At 42.4% G+C, this 23984-nt stretch overlaps 2 protein-coding genes across 2 annotated transcripts in view; one reads left to right on the plus strand and one right to left on the minus strand.

Moving 5' to 3' along the window:
• Positions 1-23984, plus strand: part of LOC144616521 (uncharacterized) — a 280197-nt gene that overhangs the window by 11821 nt on the left and 244392 nt on the right. The gene's annotated exons all lie outside the window — the stretch shown is intronic.
• LOC144616626 (uncharacterized) lies at positions 10285-11394 on the minus strand. The gene is made up of 2 exons (XM_078447946.2): positions 11200-11394; positions 10285-11122 (listed from the first exon to the last, which is right to left on the minus strand). Exon 2 carries the CDS (start codon positions 11081-11083, stop codon positions 10679-10681), a length of 405 nt encoding a protein of 134 aa, XP_078304072.2. The 5' UTR covers positions 11084-11122; positions 11200-11394; the 3' UTR covers positions 10285-10678.

A 23984-nucleotide genomic window follows, 5' to 3' on the forward strand; every position in this document is an offset into this window, starting at 1 on the left:
AGTGGGATGTCCATAAGACAAATACCTCAATGTGTTTTCAAACATCTGGAACCCTAAAGTACCTTTTTGGGAGACATAAAATCTTCTTTAACTACTGCCTATGTATCCAACTAATAGAGGAAAATTAAAAGATTGTAATAAATCTCTCTACTTTTGCAACTCTGTCTCTAGATCCTCAAGTTCAGACCAGACCAGTTAATAGCATCTATTTTCACTTCATTCGCTTTGCTATAAATGAAGGCAAATGCTGTTGGGCTCTGGTGAGTTTGAGTGGGTAATGACTGCTGGGGAGGGGAATGTGAAGTTAGTGGGCCCAAAGGTTAGATTTATGACTCTGGGACACTTAAGTTGTTTTGAAAGCATATACTGGCAGGAGCCTCCAAATAACAAAAGAGAATGAATAGCTTTGTAGAGAGATTTTTGCCTATGTTAAAGATTTATTTATTTATTTATTTATTTTTATTTTGAATATTTTTTTATAAATAGTTTTCCTGATGACCTTACATGAAAACATTCATGTCAATTCCAGGCATTAAGGACATTGAAGTAGAAGAATAATTGGGCATTTTAACATTGAAAGGAAATTTACAGAGCACTATTACATACCTGAGCCTCTCTGTCCTTTGTAGAAACTTTGGGGTCTACAAGTATAGATTAGGGCTTCCATTTCCTCGCATTTGCTATCACAGAAATTTATTGAAGTTTTATGGTATATAAGGTAGATCCTTATAGATATAAGGTGGTGAATTATTGGGATCAGGAGGTTGTGCATTTCATGCTATCCAATTCAGTTGTCAAATGGAAGGTTTTGTCAGATATCTGAAATCTGAAGATCAGCTACAGGGCAATCAGTATTTCTGGATAGACTAGTTATGGCTATGATAACCTGTAGATTTGTGCCTGTCAAAATCAGTGAATTTAGGTTCCTTTTATGAGGATTCATTTATTATATTTAATAATGGGTAATTAACATGATAGGTAGTATGTAATACAAAAAAAATTAGATGCCAACAATAAAGACAATCTTTTATATGCCAGAGTTTGCAGTGTGGATTTAGATAGGTAAGGAAACACACAAATACCATTCAGAGTTCGGTACAATAATGATACACAATGCCTTGGGAATATGTGGACAGGTTACAGAACCCCAGAAGGAGAGATCAGGATGCAGGGGCTTCCCAAGTCTCTAATATTTAATATTTATTGCATGCAGCATGTAAAATGAAACCCACCCTTGAAACTTTCCTCATATTTATGTCTCTTCTCTGATCCCAGAGCAATTGCTGTCTGTCTTTCAAGGAGCATTTGCATTCTGTTCTCTTTTCATGTATATTATTCTGTCATCCCCATTACATGGGGAGCCCTTTGAAGTCAGAGGCCTGCTTCCCCAGGCCTCAACAGCTGTGAGCACAAATGAGGTCACACTAGCAACAAATTTCACAGTGGCCCTCCTGTGTAGTAGCCGAGAACTTGGTGTGTAACTCAGATTCTCAAATAGTGATTTCTGAGTGTCCTTGGAGATTTTCTGATAAAAGCTCAACGTGCAGTTCTCACATAACTCCCTGCATTCTCACCCTCTGTCATTGGCACTCTACCCCCTGCTGCACCGGCTCCACAGCATTGCTCCACCACTTTTGGTACCTGCTTGACAGTGACACGCAGGTGCCAAAGGTGCCGTCTCTTAACATTGCCCGCCCCACAGGGATGGCTCGTCCTATCATGTCTCGCTTTGCTCCTTGAGCACCGAAGCTGCTCGCGTTGTGGTCCTTATGTCTTTGAGTCTCAAGCGAAGCAGCTCCACCTCTTTAACTGCATCTACTGTCTTCATATGGCTGATCGTTGAGGAAAGGCCTGGAGACTTGCACCACTCTTTCTTCTTTGCTCCCCATTTCCCCAAATCATAACCACCGCTGAATCTAGTAGCTTTCCTCCCTCCTGTAAATCAGTTTGTGCAAATTGACACCTGAGGGCCACTAGATGCCCTGCTTTATTAGGTACACTCCTTAACTCAGCCTGCGTGCCTGCTACATTAGCATCAGTGCTCATGATCGTCTGTATATAATCTACACTCAATCAAGAGAAGTGTTTACTAATTGATTCATAACCACATCCGATATGAAATAGCACCACCTAATAACATGCAGTTGGAAAAAAAAAAAAGACTTTTTCTTGTACTTGGAAACCAAAGCAAATATATATGAGTAAATGGCATAAAGCAAAAAATGGAACCCACTGTGCTGCAAGACTAACAATATGGCAGTAATATGTGCCTGCCAAACTGCCATCTCCACAAATTAATCTTTCATTTCATCTCTGGATTTACTGTCACACTTCGGCTGGGAGTACGGTTATGACTGAATTGAGATTCTTTTATGTTCATTCTTCATGCTACAACATAATAAATATTTTTATTGCCAAAGTTTTCTTGATGCATATATTATTAAAAATCATAGAATTTGTCTCATAGTTGGCTATATGGGATCAAAAGAAGTAACATTCTTTAAAGTACAGAGTACCTGAAGGAGGTTCACAGAAAATCCATATGAATATATTAAATGTCATCAAACATGCACACACACGCAAACATACACAGTGGGTCAGTCTCTAGTGCTTTACAAATGACATTGGCTCTATTGCCTGTTTTAGGTTCTTTCTCAAAGTGTCCCTAAAATACTTAATTCTTCTCCATTAAAAAGTTTTCATTGGTTATTGATACTGATTGAAATGAAAAACAGAGGGGTGCCTGGGTGGTTCAGTCAGGTAAGCGTCCAGCTTCAGCTCAGGTCATGATTTCATGGTTCGTGAGTTCGAGCCCCACATTGGGGTCTGTGCTGACAGTTCGGAGCCTGGAGCCTGCTTTGGATTGTGTCTCCCTCTCTCTCTGCCCCTTCCCCACTCAAGCTCTGTCTCTCTGTCTCTCTGTCTCTCTGTCTCTCTCTCTCAAAAATAAACATTGGAAAAATTTTTTTGAAAGAAATGAAAAGCAGAATATTGGCCTCCATTTACTGAAGGACTTGGCATTTGTACATGAGCATGTTGCATATAATGTCATGGTATAAGGATAAGGATAGTGCTTAATGCAAAATAATGTGTGAGAATCCTTGCACAATATCCATGCAAGCAGATTATTATTACTGGAGAGTGTGACAGATTAAATAACTATTTTTTTTCCTTATGACATTGACAGTTAAAAGGGCACAAGAAACACATAAGAGTTCTCAAGGCCTAGTCTCAAAATTTAGCATTGATTTTTGCCTCATCCCATGGCCCAACACAAGTTTAAGTAGCCAAGCCCAGAATCAAGTGAAAAGGAAATCTACTCTGCCCATGATGATACCTTGGCAAATGTGAAGAAGGGAAAAATGAAGAATTTAGACCAATATGTCAGATAGTCACATGATTTCATGTCATGTTTCTATTTCTGATCTGCTTTTCTGTTGAACAAACCTGAGTAGAAAACTCAGTGTTTTATTCAAAGTCATACTTAAAAACTAAGAGAAAAGTACCTACAGTAATGCTTTCCTAGGTATATTATAAGGTCCACTGATGGGCTATATGGAAACTCTTGAAAAACTACAAACACACCCAGTCTCAAGTCCTTAGTTTTTTGTTTTTAAGTTTTTGTATTGAACTGTGACCATCCTCTATATATTTTTAGTTTTAAATAACGTTAAGAGAGTATTGGTAAATCATCAAGTGGTTTACTAAAAGCAGGTCTTCCAAAACACTGGGCATGGTTCTGGTTCTGTTTACCTAGGGATTTAAGTTCAACATTATAAAAAGTCTCACTGTCGTACCATATTACCTTTGTGAAGCTCTTAATGCATGTTGCAAATGGAAAATTAGAATCCCCACAATTTGGGGCAAGGATGCCTTGGTATCAGAATTGTTTTGAACTGAAAGTGGTTTTGAATTGCTGCTTTGCTTGCTTTTCAACCGTAAAAAAAACTGTTGATTTATCTTAATCATAATTTATTTGCTGTGTGCTTACTGTTGCTAAACTTACTTGGGGCAGTAGTATTTTAGACTTTTAAAAGACTCTATTCTAAGGTTCAGAGATGTTGTGGGTCAAGTAATGATCACTTGTAATTTTGTTTTTATTGTAATTCTACATAGTTCACGTGCACGGGCACCAAAAGATAAGTGCAAAATGGCAATTTTCGTAATAGTGTAACTTTTCTTTTAGAAGGTGGGAGTTGATTGATTAGAATAGAGTGGTATAGACTTGTCTGTGTAGACTAATGGGGTGTGGTTTGAGAGCTATTCTTCTAGATCAAAGTACATGATGTGATTAGGGTTAAATCAGGGAAAGCTGTACATGAAGCCCAATATCTGAAATCGCCTTCAGTTCTCTTAAAAAAATGGCCCTAATTTGACCTCTCTCATCTCGTGTACAGTAGGCAGCATCCCTGATTATATATTTAATATTCCAGTAACTTGACAATGTGTAACATAGAGGGTGTTATTTGTGCAATTCCTAAGTGAAAATTCAATCATTTGGTCAATTGTACAGTTTCTTCTAAACACATGGATGTAGTATAAGCGGTTGAAGTATTCACTTTGAATCCAGATATTTTGGTACTAATTAGTTGTAGTTGTTACTATTCTGATTTTTTTTAAGTGCTAAGGTATGTGTACTAAGGAAATGACTTGTTTTCTTTCTTTTTATTTACCTGAAAGTTAGGAAAGTGGTGACAGGAAACCCACAAGGATTTAAAAGGATAAAGTGAGATTCATAAATTTTCTTGACATAGACCAAGAATAATGCTAACAGTGTATAATAGCTTGGGTATTTATTTACCTTTACATTTTATTACTAGATACTACATAGTATAATTTGAACTGACTTGGTAAAGAATTATTTTAAGTTTTCACCTTTAATTCATCTTTTAAAACTTCTCTGGACTCTTAAAGCTGTATGCATAAGATTTGCTATGTTGAAATCTGAAGGCACTATCATGTAGTAGACTAGGTGAATATTGTAAAAAAGCCCAGATTTTGGAGTCTAGTAGAAAAGTTTAAGAATTAAGTTTAAGAATTGTGTAATGTGGGAAAGTCACTTAGCTTTGGTAAAACTTGTTTTCTTACAAATGACATAAGAAAAAAAGCCTACTTTATAAGAAGGTTGCAAAGATTAATGGTGACATACGAACTATGTTTTTTATTAAATTTGCTTAATAAATAGCTTAGAATTGATTAATATTATTTCCTTAAGTTAGGAAATGACTGGATGTTACATAGGAAGTCACCATTTCAGTTCCATTAAAAGAAGGCTGAATGAATTCTTATATTAGAATGGCTATTCCACCATGGCTTTCAGATCTCAATCATATAATAGTCCAGAAAATGTCATGAAAATGATAGCTGGATTATACTAAAGAGAAAGAAAAAGTTGATGGGAGAAGGGAATGAAGTCAGGTGTGTAAGCAATTATAGCCATGATTGGAGGGGGAAATTTTGAGGTTATCAATAGTAAAATCAATGGACTATAGTGAATATGCTCCTTTCATTCCCAGAAAAGCATAGACTAATTCTCAGTCCTTTGGGGATGGTGGTTCATCCATACTGAAAATGTTAATTTTTTTCAAAAATGTGTTGAATTACTAGTAATGAGAAGTTTACAACTGGAGGGAGTGTAAGCAAAAAGCTTTTGCTTTTAACATGGGACTCTGTCCTTTTTGTGTGTGTGTATTTATTTTTGAGAGAGAGAAAGAGCATGAGCAGGGGAGGGGCAGAGAGAGAGGGCGAGACACAGAATCCGCAGCAGGCTCCAGGATCTGAGCTGTCAGCACAGAACCTGACTCCAGGCTCCAGCTCACAAACTGTGAGATCATGACCTGAGTCGAAGTTGGACACTTAGCCAACTGAGCTCCCCAGGCTCCCCAGGACTCTGTTCTTTTTACAACAGAAGTATCTTAAAAATTCCTTTATGTGAAAAAAAAAATATGAATGGATGTCAGTTTTCAACCTTTTTGTGTGTTCCAGGGTGGGAAAGTGCTATGTAGTGGCCAAGAGGGACAAGTTATGGTGGTTGTGTCAGTGGTTTTGAATTTTGTTTTCTGCAATTTTACAAATGCTAAAATTAAAAGTCAGTATAATTCCACTGTTATTTTAAAAGGGTGCTGGGATACTGTAGTCATGGATACCAGATCATTGTAATTGATGAAATGGATCTCAGTCAACTGACAGACTTATAATAACTTTAGTGATGAGTTAATGAAGTTAATCAGGTTTGGACACAACCTTTGTATTCTTAATAATATATTTCATTTTTTAAAAAAATTTTAATGTTTTATTTTTGAGAGAGAGAGACAGAGCATGAATAAGGGAGGAGCAGAAAGAGGGAGACAGAATCTGAGCAGGTTCTGTTATGCCCAGAATTTGTGATCCCCAAAGACCACCAGGGAGCCGAGTCCGATGCAAAAGCAAAAGAGCCTTTATTCGAGCTAGCTCGAGCTCAATCCCCCCTACCTGCACCGACGCAGGGGTGAGATACCAGAGAGAGAGCGCTAGTTTCAAAAGGGCAAAGGTTTTATTGGGGCCTAGGGGCAGTTGGTGAGGTAATGGCTGTGGCCTCAGCCGATTGGCTGGGGAAGGGTTGGAGTCCTGTTACACAGGTCGCTGGGCGTGTTTTGATCAGGAAGTTTGAACGGGTGAGTGGGAGGTTACTCAAGGGGAGGAGGCGTGGTCTAGGTGAAGGACACAGAACAAGATGGAGTCGGCAGCAGAGGCCCGCCCTTTCATTTCCCCCCATGTCATGTAGCTTACGACCCAATCATGGGACCGGCTGCATTTATGGTGACAAGGGGAACAGAGTTTGGAGGTTTACGCAAAGTTCTGGGAAGCAAGTGTCCCTGGGGTGGCTCTGGGAGGTCTGATTAAGTATTGTCCCTGAGCTGGTGTTTATGATCTGCCAGGTGATATTTTGGGGGGTGTGGGGACTCCCGGCAGCATGAGCAATGACAAGCAGAGTTAACAGAGTTACCAATATTAGATGGGTCAAATGCGCTGTAGCTTGAGCTTGAGCGGGTTGTGTTGGTCCTGACTGATGGCCCATCGCGTGACGAAGTCCTTCCGGATCTAGGAGGGGTCTGCTGGCCGAACGTGGGTGTGATGGACCCAGGTCGCGATGCCGTCTACTTTGAGAGCGGTGGGGGTTGTCAACACCACGATGTAGGGTCCCTTCCAGCGTGGCTCGAGGGTCTCTCGGTGGTGCCTCTTGACATAGACCCAGTCTCCCGGCCTGTACTGATGAGGTGTCGGGGTCGGGCCAGCCTGGTAGATGGCACGGAGGCGCAGCCAAATGTCCTCGTGCACCCTCTGGAGCCCTCTCAAGGAAAGAAAAAGTTCTTGATCTTTAAACTCAGCAATAAGTTCAGTTCGAAGGCTGGTAATAACAGGGGGTGGCCTGCCAAACATGATCTCGTAGGGAGTAAAACCCAGAGTGTAAGGAGTGTTTCTAACCCGGTAAAGGGTGTACGGTAGGAGAGTCACCCAGTCCCCGCCAGTCTCCATGGTTAATTTGGTAAGGGTCTCTTTTAGGGTTCTATTTATGCTTTCTACCTGTCCTGAGCTCTGGGGCGTATAAGCACAATGTAATTTCCAGTTTGCCCCCACCACCTTGTCTACTGCCTGTGTTACCTGCGAGATAAAAGCTGGTCCATTGTCTGATCCTACCATGGCAGGAAAACCATACCTGGGTAAGATGTCTTCTAGTAGCTTCTTAGCCACCGTCTGAGCCGTTTCATGCTTGGTTGGGTATGCCTCCACCCAGCCAGAGAAGGTGTCTGTAAATACTAAAAGATATTTATAACCATACTTTCCTGGTTTGACTTCAGTAAAGTCGACTTCCCATTGGGCTCCCGGTCTGGTGCCTCTGAGCTTGGTTCTTTTTTTATTTGATGTGGCTCTCGCGTTGGTGAGTTGGCAGGTCTTGTAGGCAGATACAACTTGCTCTATTTTGGTGTCCTGTTGGTGAATCTTGATTCCGGCATGTTGGATTAAGTCTTTTAATTTTCGGGCCCCCATGTGAGTAGACCGATGCATGTGCTCTAATATTGAGACTCCAAGCCGGTCTGGCAGCACGAGCTCCTTGTTAGGTGTATACCACCATCCCTTTATCTCCTGGGCCATGGGGAGTTTCTTGATCCACTGTAACTCCTCCTGGGAGTATTTGGGCTAGTCTGGTAAAACTGGGTCTCCCGGGTCCAGTAGTTGTACGGTCATGGTGGGGACTGAAGTAAGGGCTACTGCCTTCGCTGCCTGGTCAGCCTTTCGATTACCTCTAGCTACTGGGTTATCAGCTTTTTGGTGCCCTTGGCAGTGGATAATGGCTAGCTTGGCAGGAAGCCATAAGGCCGTAAGCAGGTTAAATATCTTCTGCTTATTTTTTATAGTCCGTCCTTCTGCCGTCAGTAACCCCCTCTCCTGATAGATTGCCCCATGAATATGAGCTGTGGCAAATGCATAACGGCTGTCTGTGTAGATGTTAAGCCATTTTCCAGCTCCCAGCATCAGCGCCTTGGTGAGGGCTATGAGCTCTGTTTGCTGGACTGACGTTCCGGAGGGTAGAGCCTCCGCCCATACGGTGTCCGTTTCAGTGACCACCGCTGCACCCGCATACCTGTGTCCATCTCGCACAAAGCTGCTGCCCTCAGTGAACCAAGTAGCCTCGGCATCGGGGAGGGGCCGGTCCGTCAGGTCCGTCCAGAATCCATGTACTTCTTCCAGGATTCCCGCACAGTCATGTAGTGGAGCACCTAGGTCAGGGTCGGGCAGCAGGGTTGCAGGATTGAGGGCTGCACTGGGGTGGAACCGCACTCGTGGAGGGTTGAGTAGGAGGCTCTGGTAATGAGTCATATGTGTATTGCTCATCCATCTATCAGGAGGCTGTTTCAGGACTCCTTCAATGGCGTGTGGGGTCGTGATCCAGATCTCCTGTCCTAGGGTCAGCTTGTCTGCATCCTTGACTAGGAGTGCTGTCGCCGCAATAATTCTTAGGCATGGCGGCCAGCCGCAGCCACTGGGTCTAGTTTCTTAGACAGGTAAGCCACTGGGTGGTTCCAGGGGCCTAAGGCTTGAGTTAGAACCCCTTTTGCTATTCCCTTATGTTTGTCTACAAAGAGGTGGAAGGGCTTCGTAATGTCTGGTAGGCCCAGGGCTGGGGCACTTAGGAGGGCCTTTTTTAACCGATTAAAGGCAGTTTCTTCTTTTTTAGTCCATTTAAATGTTTTCCCCTCTTTGGTAGCTTCAAATAGGGGCCTGGCGATCTCAGCAAAACCTGGAACCCAGAGGCGGCAGTAGCCGGTTGATCCTAGGAATTCCCTCACTTCTCTTCTGGAGGTGGGAGTAGGGATCTTTAGGACAGTTTCTTTTCTAGCATCTGATAACCACCACTATCCGCCCTCCAGGATATATCCCAGGTAACTTACCCTCTCCCTGCATATCTGAGCCTTCTTCATGGCTGCCCGGTACCCTAAGGCCTCCAGGGTAGCCAGCAGGTCCTGGGTCCCTCGCTCACAGTCTTTGGCCGTGTCGGCAGCAATCAGGATGTCATCTACGTACTGTAGAAGGGTAAGGCCAGGGTGCTCCCTTCTGTACTCACCCAGGTCCTCGTGTAGTGCCTCGTCGAAGATGGTGGGCGAATTTTTGAATCCCTGAGGCAGCCATGTCCAGGTGAGTTGCCCACTGTAGCCCTCCTCCGGATCATGCCACTCGAAGGCGAACAGGGGTTGGCTCTGGGGTGCCAGCGGCAGACTGAAGAAGGCGTCCTTTAAATCTAGTACAGTATACCAGACCCTGGAGGGCGCCAAGGAGCTCAAGAGAGTATATGGGTTGGGAACAGTTGGGTGTATGTCCGCGACCCTCTTATTTACTTCCCGGAGGTCTTGTACCGGTCGGTAGTCATTTGTGTGAGGCTTTTTGATCGGCAGTAGGGGGGTGTTCCAGGCAGACTGGCAAGGAACTAGTACCCCTAGGCTTCGTAGTCTCTGGATGTGTGGCTGGATCCCGTTCCGGGCCTCCTGAGACATGGGGTATTGTTTGATCCTTACTGGACTCTCTCCTGGCTTGAGCTCTACCAGGACTGGGGTCCTGTGAGCGGCTAGTCCTATCCCCCCCGTCTCTGCCCAAACCGAGGGGAATTCTTTTAGCCATCTGTCTATATTATCCTCTCTTGGGAGCGCCTCCTGGTGGAGGCGGTATTCATCCTCCAGTTTCATGGTCAGTACCTGGATGGGGTGGCCCTTGCCATCGGTGACCTGAGGCCCCCCTTGTCTGAAAGTTATCTGAACTCCAATCTTGGTCAGTAAGTCCCATCCTAACAGCGGGTAGGGGCATTCTGGTATTACCATAAAGGAGTGGGATACCCGGCCCATTCCCAAATCTACTGTTCTTCGGGTAGTCCATGAATACTGGCTCATACCAGTTGCCCCTTGTACCCAGGACTTCTTGCTGGCTAGTTTTCCTTGTGGGGTGTGGAGGACCGAATGTTGTGCTCCGGTGTCGACAAGGAAGTCAACAGGGGTCCCCTCCACTTTAAGAGTTACCCTGGGTTCGGGGAGAGGGTCCGAACCCCGACTCCCCTAATCACTTAGTTCATCTAGCTCTAGGACTTTTACTTGATCAGTCTTGTTTCCCTTCCCGCTGGCCCTTTTTGGACAATCTTGGGCCCAATGCCCTATCTCCTTGCAGTATGCGCACTGATCCTTCTGCAGCCTCTGCTTCTCCCCTTGGTGGTTCCTTTACCTTTTCTTGCATCGTCTGCCAGCTGCCGGAGATGGCAGTCTCGTTCCTTGGGGAAGTCAGCAGTGATAGCTAGTAGTATTCTGGCCAGGTCTCGAGTCTGTTTACTGCTGGCAGCCGCCATGGCGCGAGCCTGCTTGTCCTCAGGAGGCTCCCGGTTATTATATACCTTTTCGGCTACCACCAGTAATTCCTGCAGACTTTTTTCTCCTAGTCTATCTATTTTCTGTAATTTTCTCCTAATGTCTATGGCCGATTGGTTTACAAAGGCCATGATAACAGCTGCCTTGCTTTCCGGAGCCTCTGGATCCATGGGGGTATAGGTACGGAATGCCTCCATGATCTGTTCTAAAAAGGCAGCCGGAGATTCATCTTTTCCCTGTTGTACATTTCCTACCTTGGCCAAATTGGTTAGCTTTCTAGCAGCCATTCGAAGACCCCCCATTAGAGTCTGACGGTAGACCCAGAGCCTCTCCTTACCTTCTGCCGTGTTGAAATCCCACTGGGGCCGAGTTAAGGGGAAGGAGGCATCTATCTGAGCCTGGTTGGTGGTGGGATTCCCGTCTGCGCCCAGAACTAGTTTTCGGGCCCCATTGAGGATTCTTTCTTTTTCTTCAGTCGTGAACAGGACCTGCAAAAGCTGCTGGCAATCATCCCACGTGGGCTGATGGGTAAAAAGAACAGAGTCTAATAAATCAATAAGCTCTGCCGGTTTCTCGGAAAACTTAGGATTCTGAGCTTTCCAATTGTAGAGGTCACTAAGTGGCGAAAGGCCAATAGTGATGGGGCTGATTCCCCTCCGCGTCTGGGGGTCCGGTGGCTCGCAGGGGCAGAATAGTGGAGTCGGTGGCGGAGGCGGATTGTTCCCTCTGAGCCCTTTGTCTGGTAAAGAGCGGGCTTCCCACTGGAGTGTTTCTGCCTCCTGCTCTTGGAACAGCGTCTGCCTCCCCCAGAGGGGGAGGATGGTGTTCTTCCGGCATCCTAGAGGGGTTATACGGGGGAGGAAAAAATAATTCTTCTTCAGTACCCCCCTGTAAGACAGGGTAGAGGGGTGCTGAAGGCTGGATAAGACTTTTCTTCTTCTTTGTCCCCTGCAAAGCAAGAATGGGTTTGGCTCCGGAGGGAGCGGGGCTAGGAAGGGCTTAAGCCAAGAGGGTGGGAAGAGGGGTAGTCTGAGTCTGTCCCATAATGCCCGTCCAGTAAGTCCACAGAACAAAACAGAGAAACACAAAAACAGACAAACCGAGGGCCCCTAGAAAGTCTTCCAACTCCATGGAAGCAAAACTGAAAGCTAGCTTAGACCTTCCAAAACAGATGAGGGGATTCCACGTCCCTCCAGAAGGGAGAATCGGAACGTCTTCCGAAACTCCCGGCCCATGGTCCTCCTGTGCGTCTACTTAGACCGCGTCGGGCACTACCAGAATTCCAGAAATGAGCTCACACAGAAAAGACAGAACAAACAGACAGACACTAACCATGGCCAGTCAGGCTCTCCGGTTCGGGGGTCCCTTGGGGGTCTTGGGGATCCCAGACGAGCCCCCAAATGTTATGCCCAGAATTCGTGATCCCCAAAGACCACCAGGGAGCCGAGTCCGATGCAAAAGCAAAAGAGCCTTTATTCGAGCTAGCTCGAGCTCAGTCCCCTACCTGCACCGACGCAGCGGTGAGATACCAGAGAGAGAGAGCGAGTTTCAAAAGGACAAAGGTTTTATTGGGGCCTAGGGGCAGTTGGTGAGGTAATGGCTGTGGCCTCAGCCGATTGGCTGGGGAAGGGTCGTGGCCTCGGCCAATTGGCTGGGGAAGTGTTGGAGTCCTGTTACACAGGTCGCTGGGCGTGTTTTGATCAGGAAGTTTGAACGGGTGAGTGGGAGGTTACTCAAGGGGAGGAGGCGTGGTCTAGGTGAAGGACACAGAACAAGATGGAGTCGGCGGCGGAGGCCCGCCCTTTCAGTTCCAGGCTCTGAGTTGTTAGCAGAGAGCTCGATGTGAGGCTCAAACCCACAGACTGCATGATCATGACCTGAGCCAAAGTCGGATGCGTAACCGACAGAGTCACTCAGGCATCCCAATACATTTCTAAGTACACACACACACACACACACACACATACTCACACAGATATATGCATATATACAAATGGCATATAAAAATATGTACAAATGGACATTTATGAAACAGATATATATTTATATGTTTGCTTTCCTTTAATGTTTATTTTTTCAGCTGATACATCCAGCAAAATGTGACTTTACTCTGCATTCCTACAGTATGATTCTTGTTTAACTTGTCTATTGCTGTGTGACAACATACTCCAAAACATATTGATTTAAGCAACAACCCTTTTATTAGTTCATGATTTTCAGTCTAAGCTAGGCTCCTACTTTGTCTTAGAGTGGGTCCCTCACGTAGATGTGTTTTTCAGGTCAGCTTAAGGCAGGGGTTAGCGTCTTTCTTTCCAGCTAGTCTTCGGGACTTTCTTTCTCTGTGTAAATTCTCCATTTGGTTCTTTATGTGGTCTTTCCATCGAGATAGCATGTCTTCTTACATGGAGGGTCAGGGTCAGGGTTCCCAAGGGAACAAAAAACAAGGCAGCTGTGAGTGAGATCTTCTTAAAGCCTAAGCTAGGAAATGGCCAGCATCACTTATAACACATTCTGTTGCTTAAAACAAGTCACAGGACCAGCCTCTATTCAAGAGGGAGGGCATTACATGGGAGTGTGCTTACTGGGATCATAAAAATTGAGAGGCATGATTCACTGGAATCTAGTAACCTGGGTTCCCTGGGTACCCTACTGATTCACATTCCTCCACATATAAAATACATTTACCCCTTGCCCTGGACCTTCAAACTTCTCATCCCATCAGCGCTTCAAGTCAAGCCTGAGGTCCAGGATCTCATCATCTAAATTATGAAGGTAATAACGCTTCTTGGGTAAAATTCCATTGCTTTCAGGAAATATTTGAATTAAAAAGACATGTTTTCTTTTCCACATCCACGGAACATTTGATGGTAAGACAAGGAAACAACAAATGCGATAGATACTCCCACACAAATGTTTGTGTGAGAGTGGGGTGTGGCCAGTTGTAGACAAAGCACTGGGTAATTGATGTACAGTAATCTTGAAATCCAGCCAAGCATTTAGCACCATCCTCAGCCTCTACTCTGGGGTGGGGGATGTAAATTGGTTGGGACTGATCTCTGTTCCATGTCACCTTATGTTGGTTCTTCCTGTTGCTTGATTTTGTAATCTGGGCCTTTTGACTTTTAACGATTAACTTTCCATAAGAAAAGTTCGATGTTTGCATCTGGGCAGTTTTCTCAAGTCTGCTTTCTCACATTAGAAGTTTTGAAATTCAGAGGCTCATTTGCATTTTGTACTGACTCTATCCCTTTTAGACCAAATTTATTAATTCCTTTAAAAATGTTGAGGATGTTTTAAAATTTAGATTCCATCCACTCCATTAGACAAAACCCATGCCCACAGATCTCTCCAAGATAGGCCCAACTTCACATGGATATAGAGTCAGGAAGTCATGAAACAGTATACTCAGCATCTCCAGAAGCTCTTTCTTCTAGTGGACAGTGTCTACAAGGCATGTCTTTAAAATCATTTAGAGCCCCTTTTTCTGTCTGAGAGGATCTGAGAAGCTCTCTGCCTTTTGAAATCTTTAGAAAGAGACTTACAGCCAGGTCTTGATTTTAGTCTTAAGTTCACATTTGATTTTTGCCTTGGATTTGATTTTTGCATTCAGGCCATTTCCATTTTGAGAAACTTGCTAAATGCACAACTATGAATACAAAGTTTTTATTTTCCAACCCAGCACATTCAGATTGAAAATGTTTCATGTAGATTCTGTTTCAAAATGAAAAGAAGTTCCTTCTTTAATACATCAGTCTCTGTAACCTCTTATGCAGAGCAGAAGAAGCCTGTAAGCACTTGCAGCATTGTCCATGGCAATCTCTTTAGCAAAATTCTTAAGCTTATTAGGAACATTTGCTAATTATTATAGGTGACAGTTTCTCTCATTATCCTTCCAGTAAATCATTCAGATCCCTTTCTTCAGTCTCAAGTAAGGTTTCCTTATTGCTTCCCCACCCTCCTATAGTACTCTCCTTGGAGTGAGTCCTTTGGTGGTCTTCTTACTGGCTGTTCCCAAAGTCAGTGCCGCAGTTTCAGGATTTCTTTTGGCAGTCCCCACCTACCCCCCGCCCCATGCCGCCCTCACTGGTTGCTAGGTTGGTCATATTTTACTTTAATTATATATGGGTACATATCAAACCACTCCCAAGGCAGTGGATTAAAATAACATTCTTTTTACTCATAGTTCTCAGTCTGGCCGAGCCCAGCTAGGCAGTTCTTACTCTGTTTTTGTCAGCAGGCATTTGTGTAGCTGCATTTAGCTGTAGGGTTCCCTGGGGTCTGGCCTTAGCTATAACACTAGGATGGTAAGACTGTCTCCCTCTCCATCTCCCCTCCCCTTGTTTCTCCTCCCTCCCCATGCCCCTTTCTCTCTGGGTGGTGTGCAGTTTCAGGAATTCTGTTTCTCTATTTGTTCTCTTCTGGGAGGGTAGACATAGTTCATACATGGAAACTCAGTGACTCAGCACCAAAGAGCACCAAAATGGAAACTTCCAGACACTATTTCAGTTTAGTACTGGAACTGACACAACATTACTTCTGCTACCTTATCCATGCTTAAACAAGTCCCAGGACCAGTCCATATTTAGGAGGAATGTGAATCCCATGAGGCAAGCTTCACTGTGGTCCACCCATGTAAAAGAAGTCATATGTCTAAAGCAAAAACATTTTTCCCCCTCTAAGTTGAAGTCATTCTTCTAAAATCTTTTTGCTAGATTTGATGTGTTCTTAGCCAGTGAGAAATCTGCTGTTTGATAGTTTCCAGTTATCCTATCAGGAAACTTGAGGTGTTTAGGCCACCCATAGACCAACTAGAGAAGAGTCCTATGAGTTGCCTCTTAATTGTCAACAGAGCCATTAGAGTCTAATTTACATGACCATGAAAGCTCCTTGGAGGTGATGGTGCAAAATAACCAAGGGCAAGAAAGATTAACTATCCTTTAAAGATTTAGATAGTCTGAGAATAACAACTGCTCTAACATCTTTCTAAATAAGTATTGGTTATTTCACATGTGTGCACACACAGGCTTTTGTGTGTGTGTGTGTGTGTGTGTGTGTGTGTGTGTGTGTGTGTGTGAGGGGGGCGTAGAAGGTAGTTGATATTGATTGGAAGATACAGGAGCAGAGCAGAAATGGAAAGAGAAAGAGGGAACCAAGAAGTCAATAGTTAAAAGAACTTGAAAACATGATCCTTGAAAAACTATATAGATGTACTTATTTAGAGACACTAAAGCACTTGTGTAGTTTTCTCTTAAGTAATATTGTATTCAGTTTTAAGGATGATGGTTGATGGAAATGATAGAAACAATTTGAAAATATCAACTTTTTCTTCCAAATGATCTGACCTGTAGCCTATTTTTGTAAATAAACTTTTATTAAAATAAACCCACACTCATTCATTTTCATATTTTCTGTGGCCGCTATCATGCTAAAATGCCAGAGGTTAGTAGTTTCAGTACAACCATATGGCCCACAGAGCTGAAAATACTTATGATCTGGCCCTTTACAGAAAAGTTTCACTCATTACTAATCTAGGGAAAGTCCTGAAAAAGCAAAAAAGGTTACCTGTGAAAACGTCACTTATTGATCCATCTTTATATAGCTCAAATGACTAAGATGCAGCTCCATTTCTATAGGGTCTTGTTATCCAAATAGAAGGTAGATAATACACCAATGCAGGAAACCATAACTCTTTGGCATTTGGACATTTAGTCTTTAATTCACTGAAACAAACAGAAAAAGATTTTCATAAATATTGTCGCTGATGGAATGTCCCAATTCATAATTTCATTTAGAAATCTGGAAAGGAGATTATATTTTAGGGGCATGTTTTTAAAAGAAATAATATTCAATTCCATTGGCATATAGTAAATAGAATTAATTGAAAATCTGGTTCAAAACCAAATTCATTCATTTTCTACCTTTAAACTGATAACTCACTTCCCATTTATTAATTATCTAAAATATCCAAAACACATATGCAAATATCATAGACATCAGAATAAGTACAAGAATAATTTTCATCATTTTGCCAGATTAAAAAAATTACTAATGTTTTCAAAATCTCCAATATAAAAATAACAGCCAACAATTAATTCATTGCATTTTGAGCAAAATCATCAACACAGGCAAAATTTCACAAATAAATTACCATTATTTAGCATTTGGGAAATAGACTTATATCAATCAAAATGAGTATCTCTCATTTTGGGAAAACTTTCTTTTTTTTTAATGTTTATTTTTGAGAGAGCATGCACACAAGCAGCGAAAGGGCAGAGAGAGAGAGAGAGAGAGAGAGAGAGGAGAGACAGAGAGGAGAGACAGAGAGAGAGAGAGAGAGAGAGAGAGAGAGAGAGAGAAATAGAAGATCCCAAGCAGGCTGTATGCTGTCAGTACAGAGCCTGATGTGGGGCTCAAGTTTGAGAACTGCAAGACCATGACCTGAGCCAAAATCAGATGCTTCACCAACTGAGCCACACAGTCTTCCCTGGGAAAACTTTTTGCAAAAAATTCTAGAGGCACCTTGGTGGCTCAGCCAGTTGAGTGGAAGACTTTGACTCAGGTCATGATCTCAAGGTTCATGAGTTTGGGCCCCACTCAGAGCCTGGAGCGTGCTTCAGAATCTTTGTCTTCCTCTTTCTGCCCCTCCCCCACTCACACTGTCTTTTTCTCTCAAAATAAATAAACATTAAAAATTTTTTTAAAAGTCTAAAGTAGTAGCAATTAACGCTTCCTGAGAAATTGCACTGTGATAAGCATTGTGCAAGAAGGGTATATTACTTTCACAGATGAGATTTATGGATCATAAGCAATTAGACAAAAATCATAAATACAATGGCTGTGCTATTTATGTTTTGCTGTCTCTGAGATTATGTGAAGGAAGGAATGAAGATAAATTTTCAGAAAGGGTTATCTATGTTGTGAGGAATTTATAGCACTTGTATTAGAATGTAGATTCCTAGAGGGAAAGAGCCTCAGTGTGTTTATTTTGCTTTCTTACAGCTTTCTTTACACATCCAAGCAAAGAAGATAGTTGGTGTTTGCAGAAGTGAAAAAGTACCTTTGGTTTTATTTCAAGTATTACTGCACAACTTTTCAAGAATTCATATAAGCAATGAGGCATATATTCAAAACACTTATTTTTTTTATTCCAGAGATATGAAGATGTCCTTCCAAAGACGTGTTCAGTTATTAACCTATTGGATTTTATAGGCATTGTGTAAGAATCATAGTTCAAATGTCTTGCTCCCTGATCCTCATTAACTTGGGTGAGAATTTATACCTGAGGTGACTGTCAGCTCTCTTGCATTTCTGCTTATTTATCTGTGCTAACTTCAGGTTTGTAACACTTCTTTATAATTTTCCTTTCATATCTTGAGTCACAAACTATATAAGAGCTGAAGACTGGTCAGTATATTAACTGGAACAAAGTCTGACAATTCCTAAGCCAAATCCAGGGAGCTGTCTATATCCTTATACTTTCTCATCCCACACTCCAGAAGGCTTCTCTTACAACTTGGTGTAAAAGACATTGATGGATGTAAATTCTGACTACTTCGGGAACCTATTTCCAAAGCCCAAGCCTGCATCTAGCTCTGCACTTTGCAGTCAACTTTATCACATTTCTTTGTCAAAATCCATAATCCCTTATCTCAATCCTTTGGTTGTACTTCCCACTAAGTAAAATTCCTGTCTTTGTATGGAGCAGGTGATTGAGTCTATGGCAGAGACTGCTAAGTGTGCACCAAAACTATTTACTTTTTTGGGCACACAGCTAGATTACATTTTCCAGAATCCCTGTGGATAGGGGTGGTCCTATATAGAGTTTCAACTAATAAAAGTAAGTGGAAGGAAAGTATGCCAGTTCCCAGGTCTGGCTCATAAAATCACCTCCCTGGGTTATTGCTCTTTTTTCTTCAGATGCTAGTCGGCAGCACCTTGGGAGACTTAGGAAGGTATATGGTAAGGATAGCAGAGTTTCTGTCAGCTTGGGACACTGAAGGACTGCAACCGCATGGCACAGGAAAACTGTGCTCCTGCGTGGATTCAACATAAGTGAGGAATAAACTTCTGTGTGTTAAATATGGCATTCTGTTATTTGGAGGTTAGAATAAAGCATTAATGTATTCTGTCTTAAAATCGATTTTTTCCAAATGAAGATGTTTTTTCTTTTAATACCAACTTAGGGAGATACTAATTGGTAAGCGCTAATTGTTGAATCAATCAAAGGTACACATGAATAAGTAACGTATCCTATCCTTATTGTTGTTGCTTCCCAATCTGGCTTATTATTGACCTATATAAATACAAAATTTGCGGATATAAATAGTATTTAGTATTTCTAACTTGATAATACTTTTTTAATTTTTAATTTTAGGGAGAGCATGAGCGAGGAAGAGTAGTAGAAAGGGAGAGAGAGAGAATCTCAGGCAGGCTCCATGCTCAGCATGGACTCAATCCCACGACCCTGGAATCATGAGCTAAGCTGAAATCAAGAGTCAGACGCTCAACTGACTGGGCCACTCAGCTGCCCCTAACTTGATAAAATAGTTTTATAATGCAAAGACAAATGTATATGAGTAAGTATATGTCATATAGAGAGTATGTATATAAATGGCAAATGCATTATTCTTTTAACTACTACATTGACCTGCTATGCCAGGCACCGTGCAAAATCCTTCAGATACAACGGAATGCCACCAAGAAAAGTTATGTGTTTGTGGGCCTCACATTCTACTGGTGGAGAAGACAATTATTTTATCAAAGACATATTTATTATTCTTATTAACTATTCAAGTACTTATTTGTTTTAATATCTTTATATAGTTATATTCTTAGATTTTGTTCATCATACTTGATATAACTTAGGGCAGCCTGCAACAAATATTATTCTTTTTAATTTTTTTAATGTTTATTTACCTTTGAGAGAGACAGAGATAGAGCAGGAGTAGGGGAGGGACAGAGAGAGAGGGAGACACAGAATCCAAAGCAGGTTCCAAGCACTGAGCTGTCAGCACAGAGCCTGACATGGGGCTTGAACCCATGAACCACAAGATCATGACCCGAACGAAAGTTGGACACTTAACCGACTGATCCACCCAGGCGCCTCACAAATATTCTTTAATAATGCATAATATATCTGCAGTTGATAACAACATTTACAGTTTAACAGTAATTTTATTTATTTATGTATTTATTTATTTATTTATAATATAATTTATTGTCAAGTTGGCTAACATACAGTGTATACAACGTGCTCTTGGTTTTGGGGGTGGATTCCCATGATTCATCACTTACATACAACACTGAGTGCTCATCCCAACAAGTGCCCTCCTCAGTGTCCATCACCAATTTTCCCCTCTCCCTGTCTCCCCCATCAACCCTCAGTTTGTTCTCTGTATTTAAGAGTCTCCTATGGTTTGCTTCCCTCTCTCTCTGTAACTATTTTTTTCCCCTTCCCTTCCTCCATGGTCTTCTGATAAGTTACTCAAGTTCCACCTATGAGTGAAAACATGATATCTGTCTTTCTTTGACTGACTTACTTCACTTAGCATAATACCCTCCAGTTCCATCCACGTTGCTGCAAATGGCAGGATTTCATTTTCTCATTGCCAGGTGGTATTCCATTGCATATATAAACCACATCTTCTTTATCCATTCATCAGTTGATGGAAATTTAGGCTTTTTCTGTAATTGGGCTATTGTTGAAAGCACTGCTATAAACATTGGGGTACATGTGCCCCTATGAGTCAGCACTACTGTATCCTTTGGATAAATTCCTAGTGGTGCTATTGCTGGGTTGTAGGGTAGTTCCATTTTAATTTTTTGAGGAACCTCCGCACTGTTTTCCAGAGCAGCTGTACCAGTTTGCATTCCCACCAACAGTGTAAGAGGGTTCCCGTGTCTCCACATCCTCACAAATATCTTTTGTTTCCTGAGTTGTTAATTTTAGCCACTCTGACTGGTGTGAGGTGGTATCTCATTGTGGTTTTGATTTGTATTTCCCTGATGACGAGTGATGTTGAGCATCGTTTCACGTGTCTGTTGGCCATCTAGATGTCTTCTTTGGAAAAGTGTCTATTCATGTCTTCTGCCCATGTCTTCACTGGATTATTTGTTTTTTGGGTGTTGAGTTTGAGAAGTTCTTCAGAGATTTTGGATACTAACCCTTTATCCCATATGTCATTTGCAAATATCTTTTCCCATTCTGTCAGTTGCCTTTTAATTTTGCTGATTGTTTCCTTTGCAGCACAGAAGCTTTTTATCTTGATGAGGTCCCAATAGTTCATTTTTGCTTTCAATTTCCTTGCCTTTAGAGATGTGTCGAGCAAGAAATTGCTGTGGCTGAGGTCCATTCTTGTAAGTGGAGTGTTAAAGTCATCTGCAATTACCGTATTCTTACCAATAAGATTGCTTATGTTTGTGATTAATTGTTTTATATATTTGGGTGCTTTGAATTTGGTGCATAAACATTTATAATTATTAGCCCTTCTTGAGAGATAGACCCTGTAATTATGATATAATGCCCTTCTTCATCTTTTGTTACAACCTTTAGTTTAAAATCTAGTTTGATATAAGTATGGCCACTCTAGTGTTTGACTTCCAGTAGCATTATAGATGGTTCTCCATCCCCTCACTTTCAATCTGAAGGTGTCCTCAGGTCTAAAATGGGTCTCTTGGCATGTAGATGGATCTTGTTTTGTTATCCATTCTGATATCCTGTGTCTTTTGATTGGGGCATTTAGTCCATTTACATTCAGTGTTATTATTGAAAGATAGGATTTAGTGTCAATTGTGCTATCTGTAGGTTTCATGCTTATGGTAATATCTCTGGTCCTTTGTAGTCTTTGCCACATTTCACTTACAGAGGCCCCCCCTTAGGATCTCTTGCAGGACTGATTTAGTGGTTGTGATCTCCTTCAGCTTTTGATTGTCTGGGAAAACCTTTATCTCTCCTTCTATTCTGAATGACAGCCTTGCTGGATAAAGGATTCTTGGCTGCCTGTTTTTCCTATTCAGCACATGAATATTTCCTGCCACTCCCTTCTGGACTGCCAAGTTTCAGTGGATAGGTCTGCTCTACCCTTATGTGTCTATCCTTGTGGGTTAAGGCCCGTTTGTTCCTAGCTGCTTTCAGAATGCTCTGTATTTTGCCAGTTTCACTATGATATGTTGTGGAGAAGATAAATTCCTGTTATGTCTGAAGGGAGTTCTCTGTGCCTCCTGGATTTGAATGTCAGCTTCTGTCCCCAGATTGGCGAAGTTCTCAGCTATGATTTGTTCAAGTAAACCTTCTGCCCTTTTCTCTTTCTGTCTTCTTCTGAAACTCCTATGATACAGATATTATTACGTTTCATTGAATCATTTAGTTCCCTAATTCTCCCCTCGTGGTCTAGAATTTTTTATCCCTCTTTTCTCAGCTTCATCTTTTGCCATAATTTTATCTTTTATTTCACTTATTCTCCCCTCTGCCTCTTCAGTCCTCACTGTCACTGCATTTAGTTTCTCTTGAACCTCATTTCTTAATTAGTCATGACTATCTTTTAGTTTCTTGATGTCTGCAGCAAGATTCTCTGCTGTCTTCTATGCTTTTTTTCAAGCCTAGTGATTAATCTTATGACTATTACTCTAAATTCTTTATCAGATATTTTGTGTATATCTGTTTGAGCAATTCTTTAGCTGTCATTTCTTTCTGGAATTTCTTTTGAAGAGAATTCTTTTGTTTTGTCATTTTGGCTAGTTTTCTGTCCTTTATGTGTTTTCAAACTTGTTATGTGTCCTACACCTGCGAGCACTGTTATATTACAGAGGGGTCATATACTGTCCAGGGCATGGCCCTTCAGGAGGTGTTTTTTTTTTTTCAGGCGTGTTACCTACTCTCTGTTGTTGTGACTCTGGTTGCTTTATCTCCCTACTTGTAGTGATCGTTTGGACCCTCCACCAGATGTGTTTTGATTTTTTCTTTGAAGTAACCCTAGAAAAAGAAATTTAAAAAAGGGGGGTGGTGTTGGTGGAAGAGGCCTTATCCCATACAAAGAGAGAAATGACAGGGGTGGGGAAAAAGAAAATAAAAGAAAATTGACCAGGCAAAGAAACTATGCGGCCTACTCCAGAGAGAGACAGAGAGAGAGAGAGAGAGAGAGAGAGAGAGAGAAATGAAGGAGATACAGAACAGGTATAGAGAGAATAGACTAAATATGTCTGCTTAAATAAACCAACAACCAGAACAACGAGACTAGAGAAGGGAAGAAATAAGAAGAAAAAAAATGTAATAATTGTCCAAGAACTAAATCAGAAAATTCAAAATCTCTGGTTTCCTTGGAACTGGCGGCTGCGCTGGTCTGGAGGAAGTGCTGTCTGGTTGGGCGTGTCAATCTTGCTCCAGTAGATACACAGTTACCGCCAGCGGAGGGGCGTGGTTTGGTGTAGGCAGGTCCCCCCCTCCACCGCAGCCTCTTGTCTGTTCCCTGAAACCCCACCTTGTTGCTGACTGGGAGAAAAATGGCAACACCCCAGTCTCCCCTCCCCAGACCGGGTGTCCCAAACCACTCTGTTACAGGCTGCCCTGGCAGTGCTGTGCAGGTGTAAGTAGGCCATCCCTCCCCCCACCCCCGCCCGGGCTCCACAGGCTCCCGTACCTCCCTAGCACTCGTCTAGGATCCAAACCCTGATGTCTAAAGGGATCCCACTCCTCACTCCTTGGTTCTGGGGAAGTGCCACTCCTCCCTGCTGAAAAAGGGTGTCTGGCTGGTGGAAGCAGGCAGGGTCCTTTGTCCTTGGAACGGCTATATAGCTTCTTCCCACAACACTCAAGGGAGGAGACTGCTTTCTCTCACTGTGGACTGTGCCTCTGAACTAGTTACCGAGCCTGGGGTAGCTCCCCTCCTCCCCAGGTGCCTGAACAGAGCAGCCTGCCCCAGTCCAGAGATAGCAGTTAGAGATTGGATCTTTCTCCTTTTTTTCCGATTCCCAGCCTGTGGTTTTTCTCTTCTCCAAATACAATCCTACACTTCCACAGCCTCTCTTTCTCTTCCTTTTGCCTCTCCACGGAAGGGGATCCCTCCCCTCCATGCCTAGGCTGCCCATTTTATCTCTCCCAGT

Source organism: Panthera onca, chromosome B3 (genome assembly GCF_046562875.1).
Source record: "Panthera onca isolate mPanOnc1 chromosome B3, mPanOnc1 haplotype 2, whole genome shotgun sequence".
NCBI lineage: Eukaryota > Metazoa > Chordata > Mammalia > Carnivora > Felidae > Panthera > Panthera onca.

Coding starts and splice junctions, on each gene's coding strand:
- LOC144616626 (XM_078447946.2), bottom strand. CDS start 11,083: ATGGAGGCATTCCGTACCTATACCCCCATGGATCCAGAGGCTCCGGAA.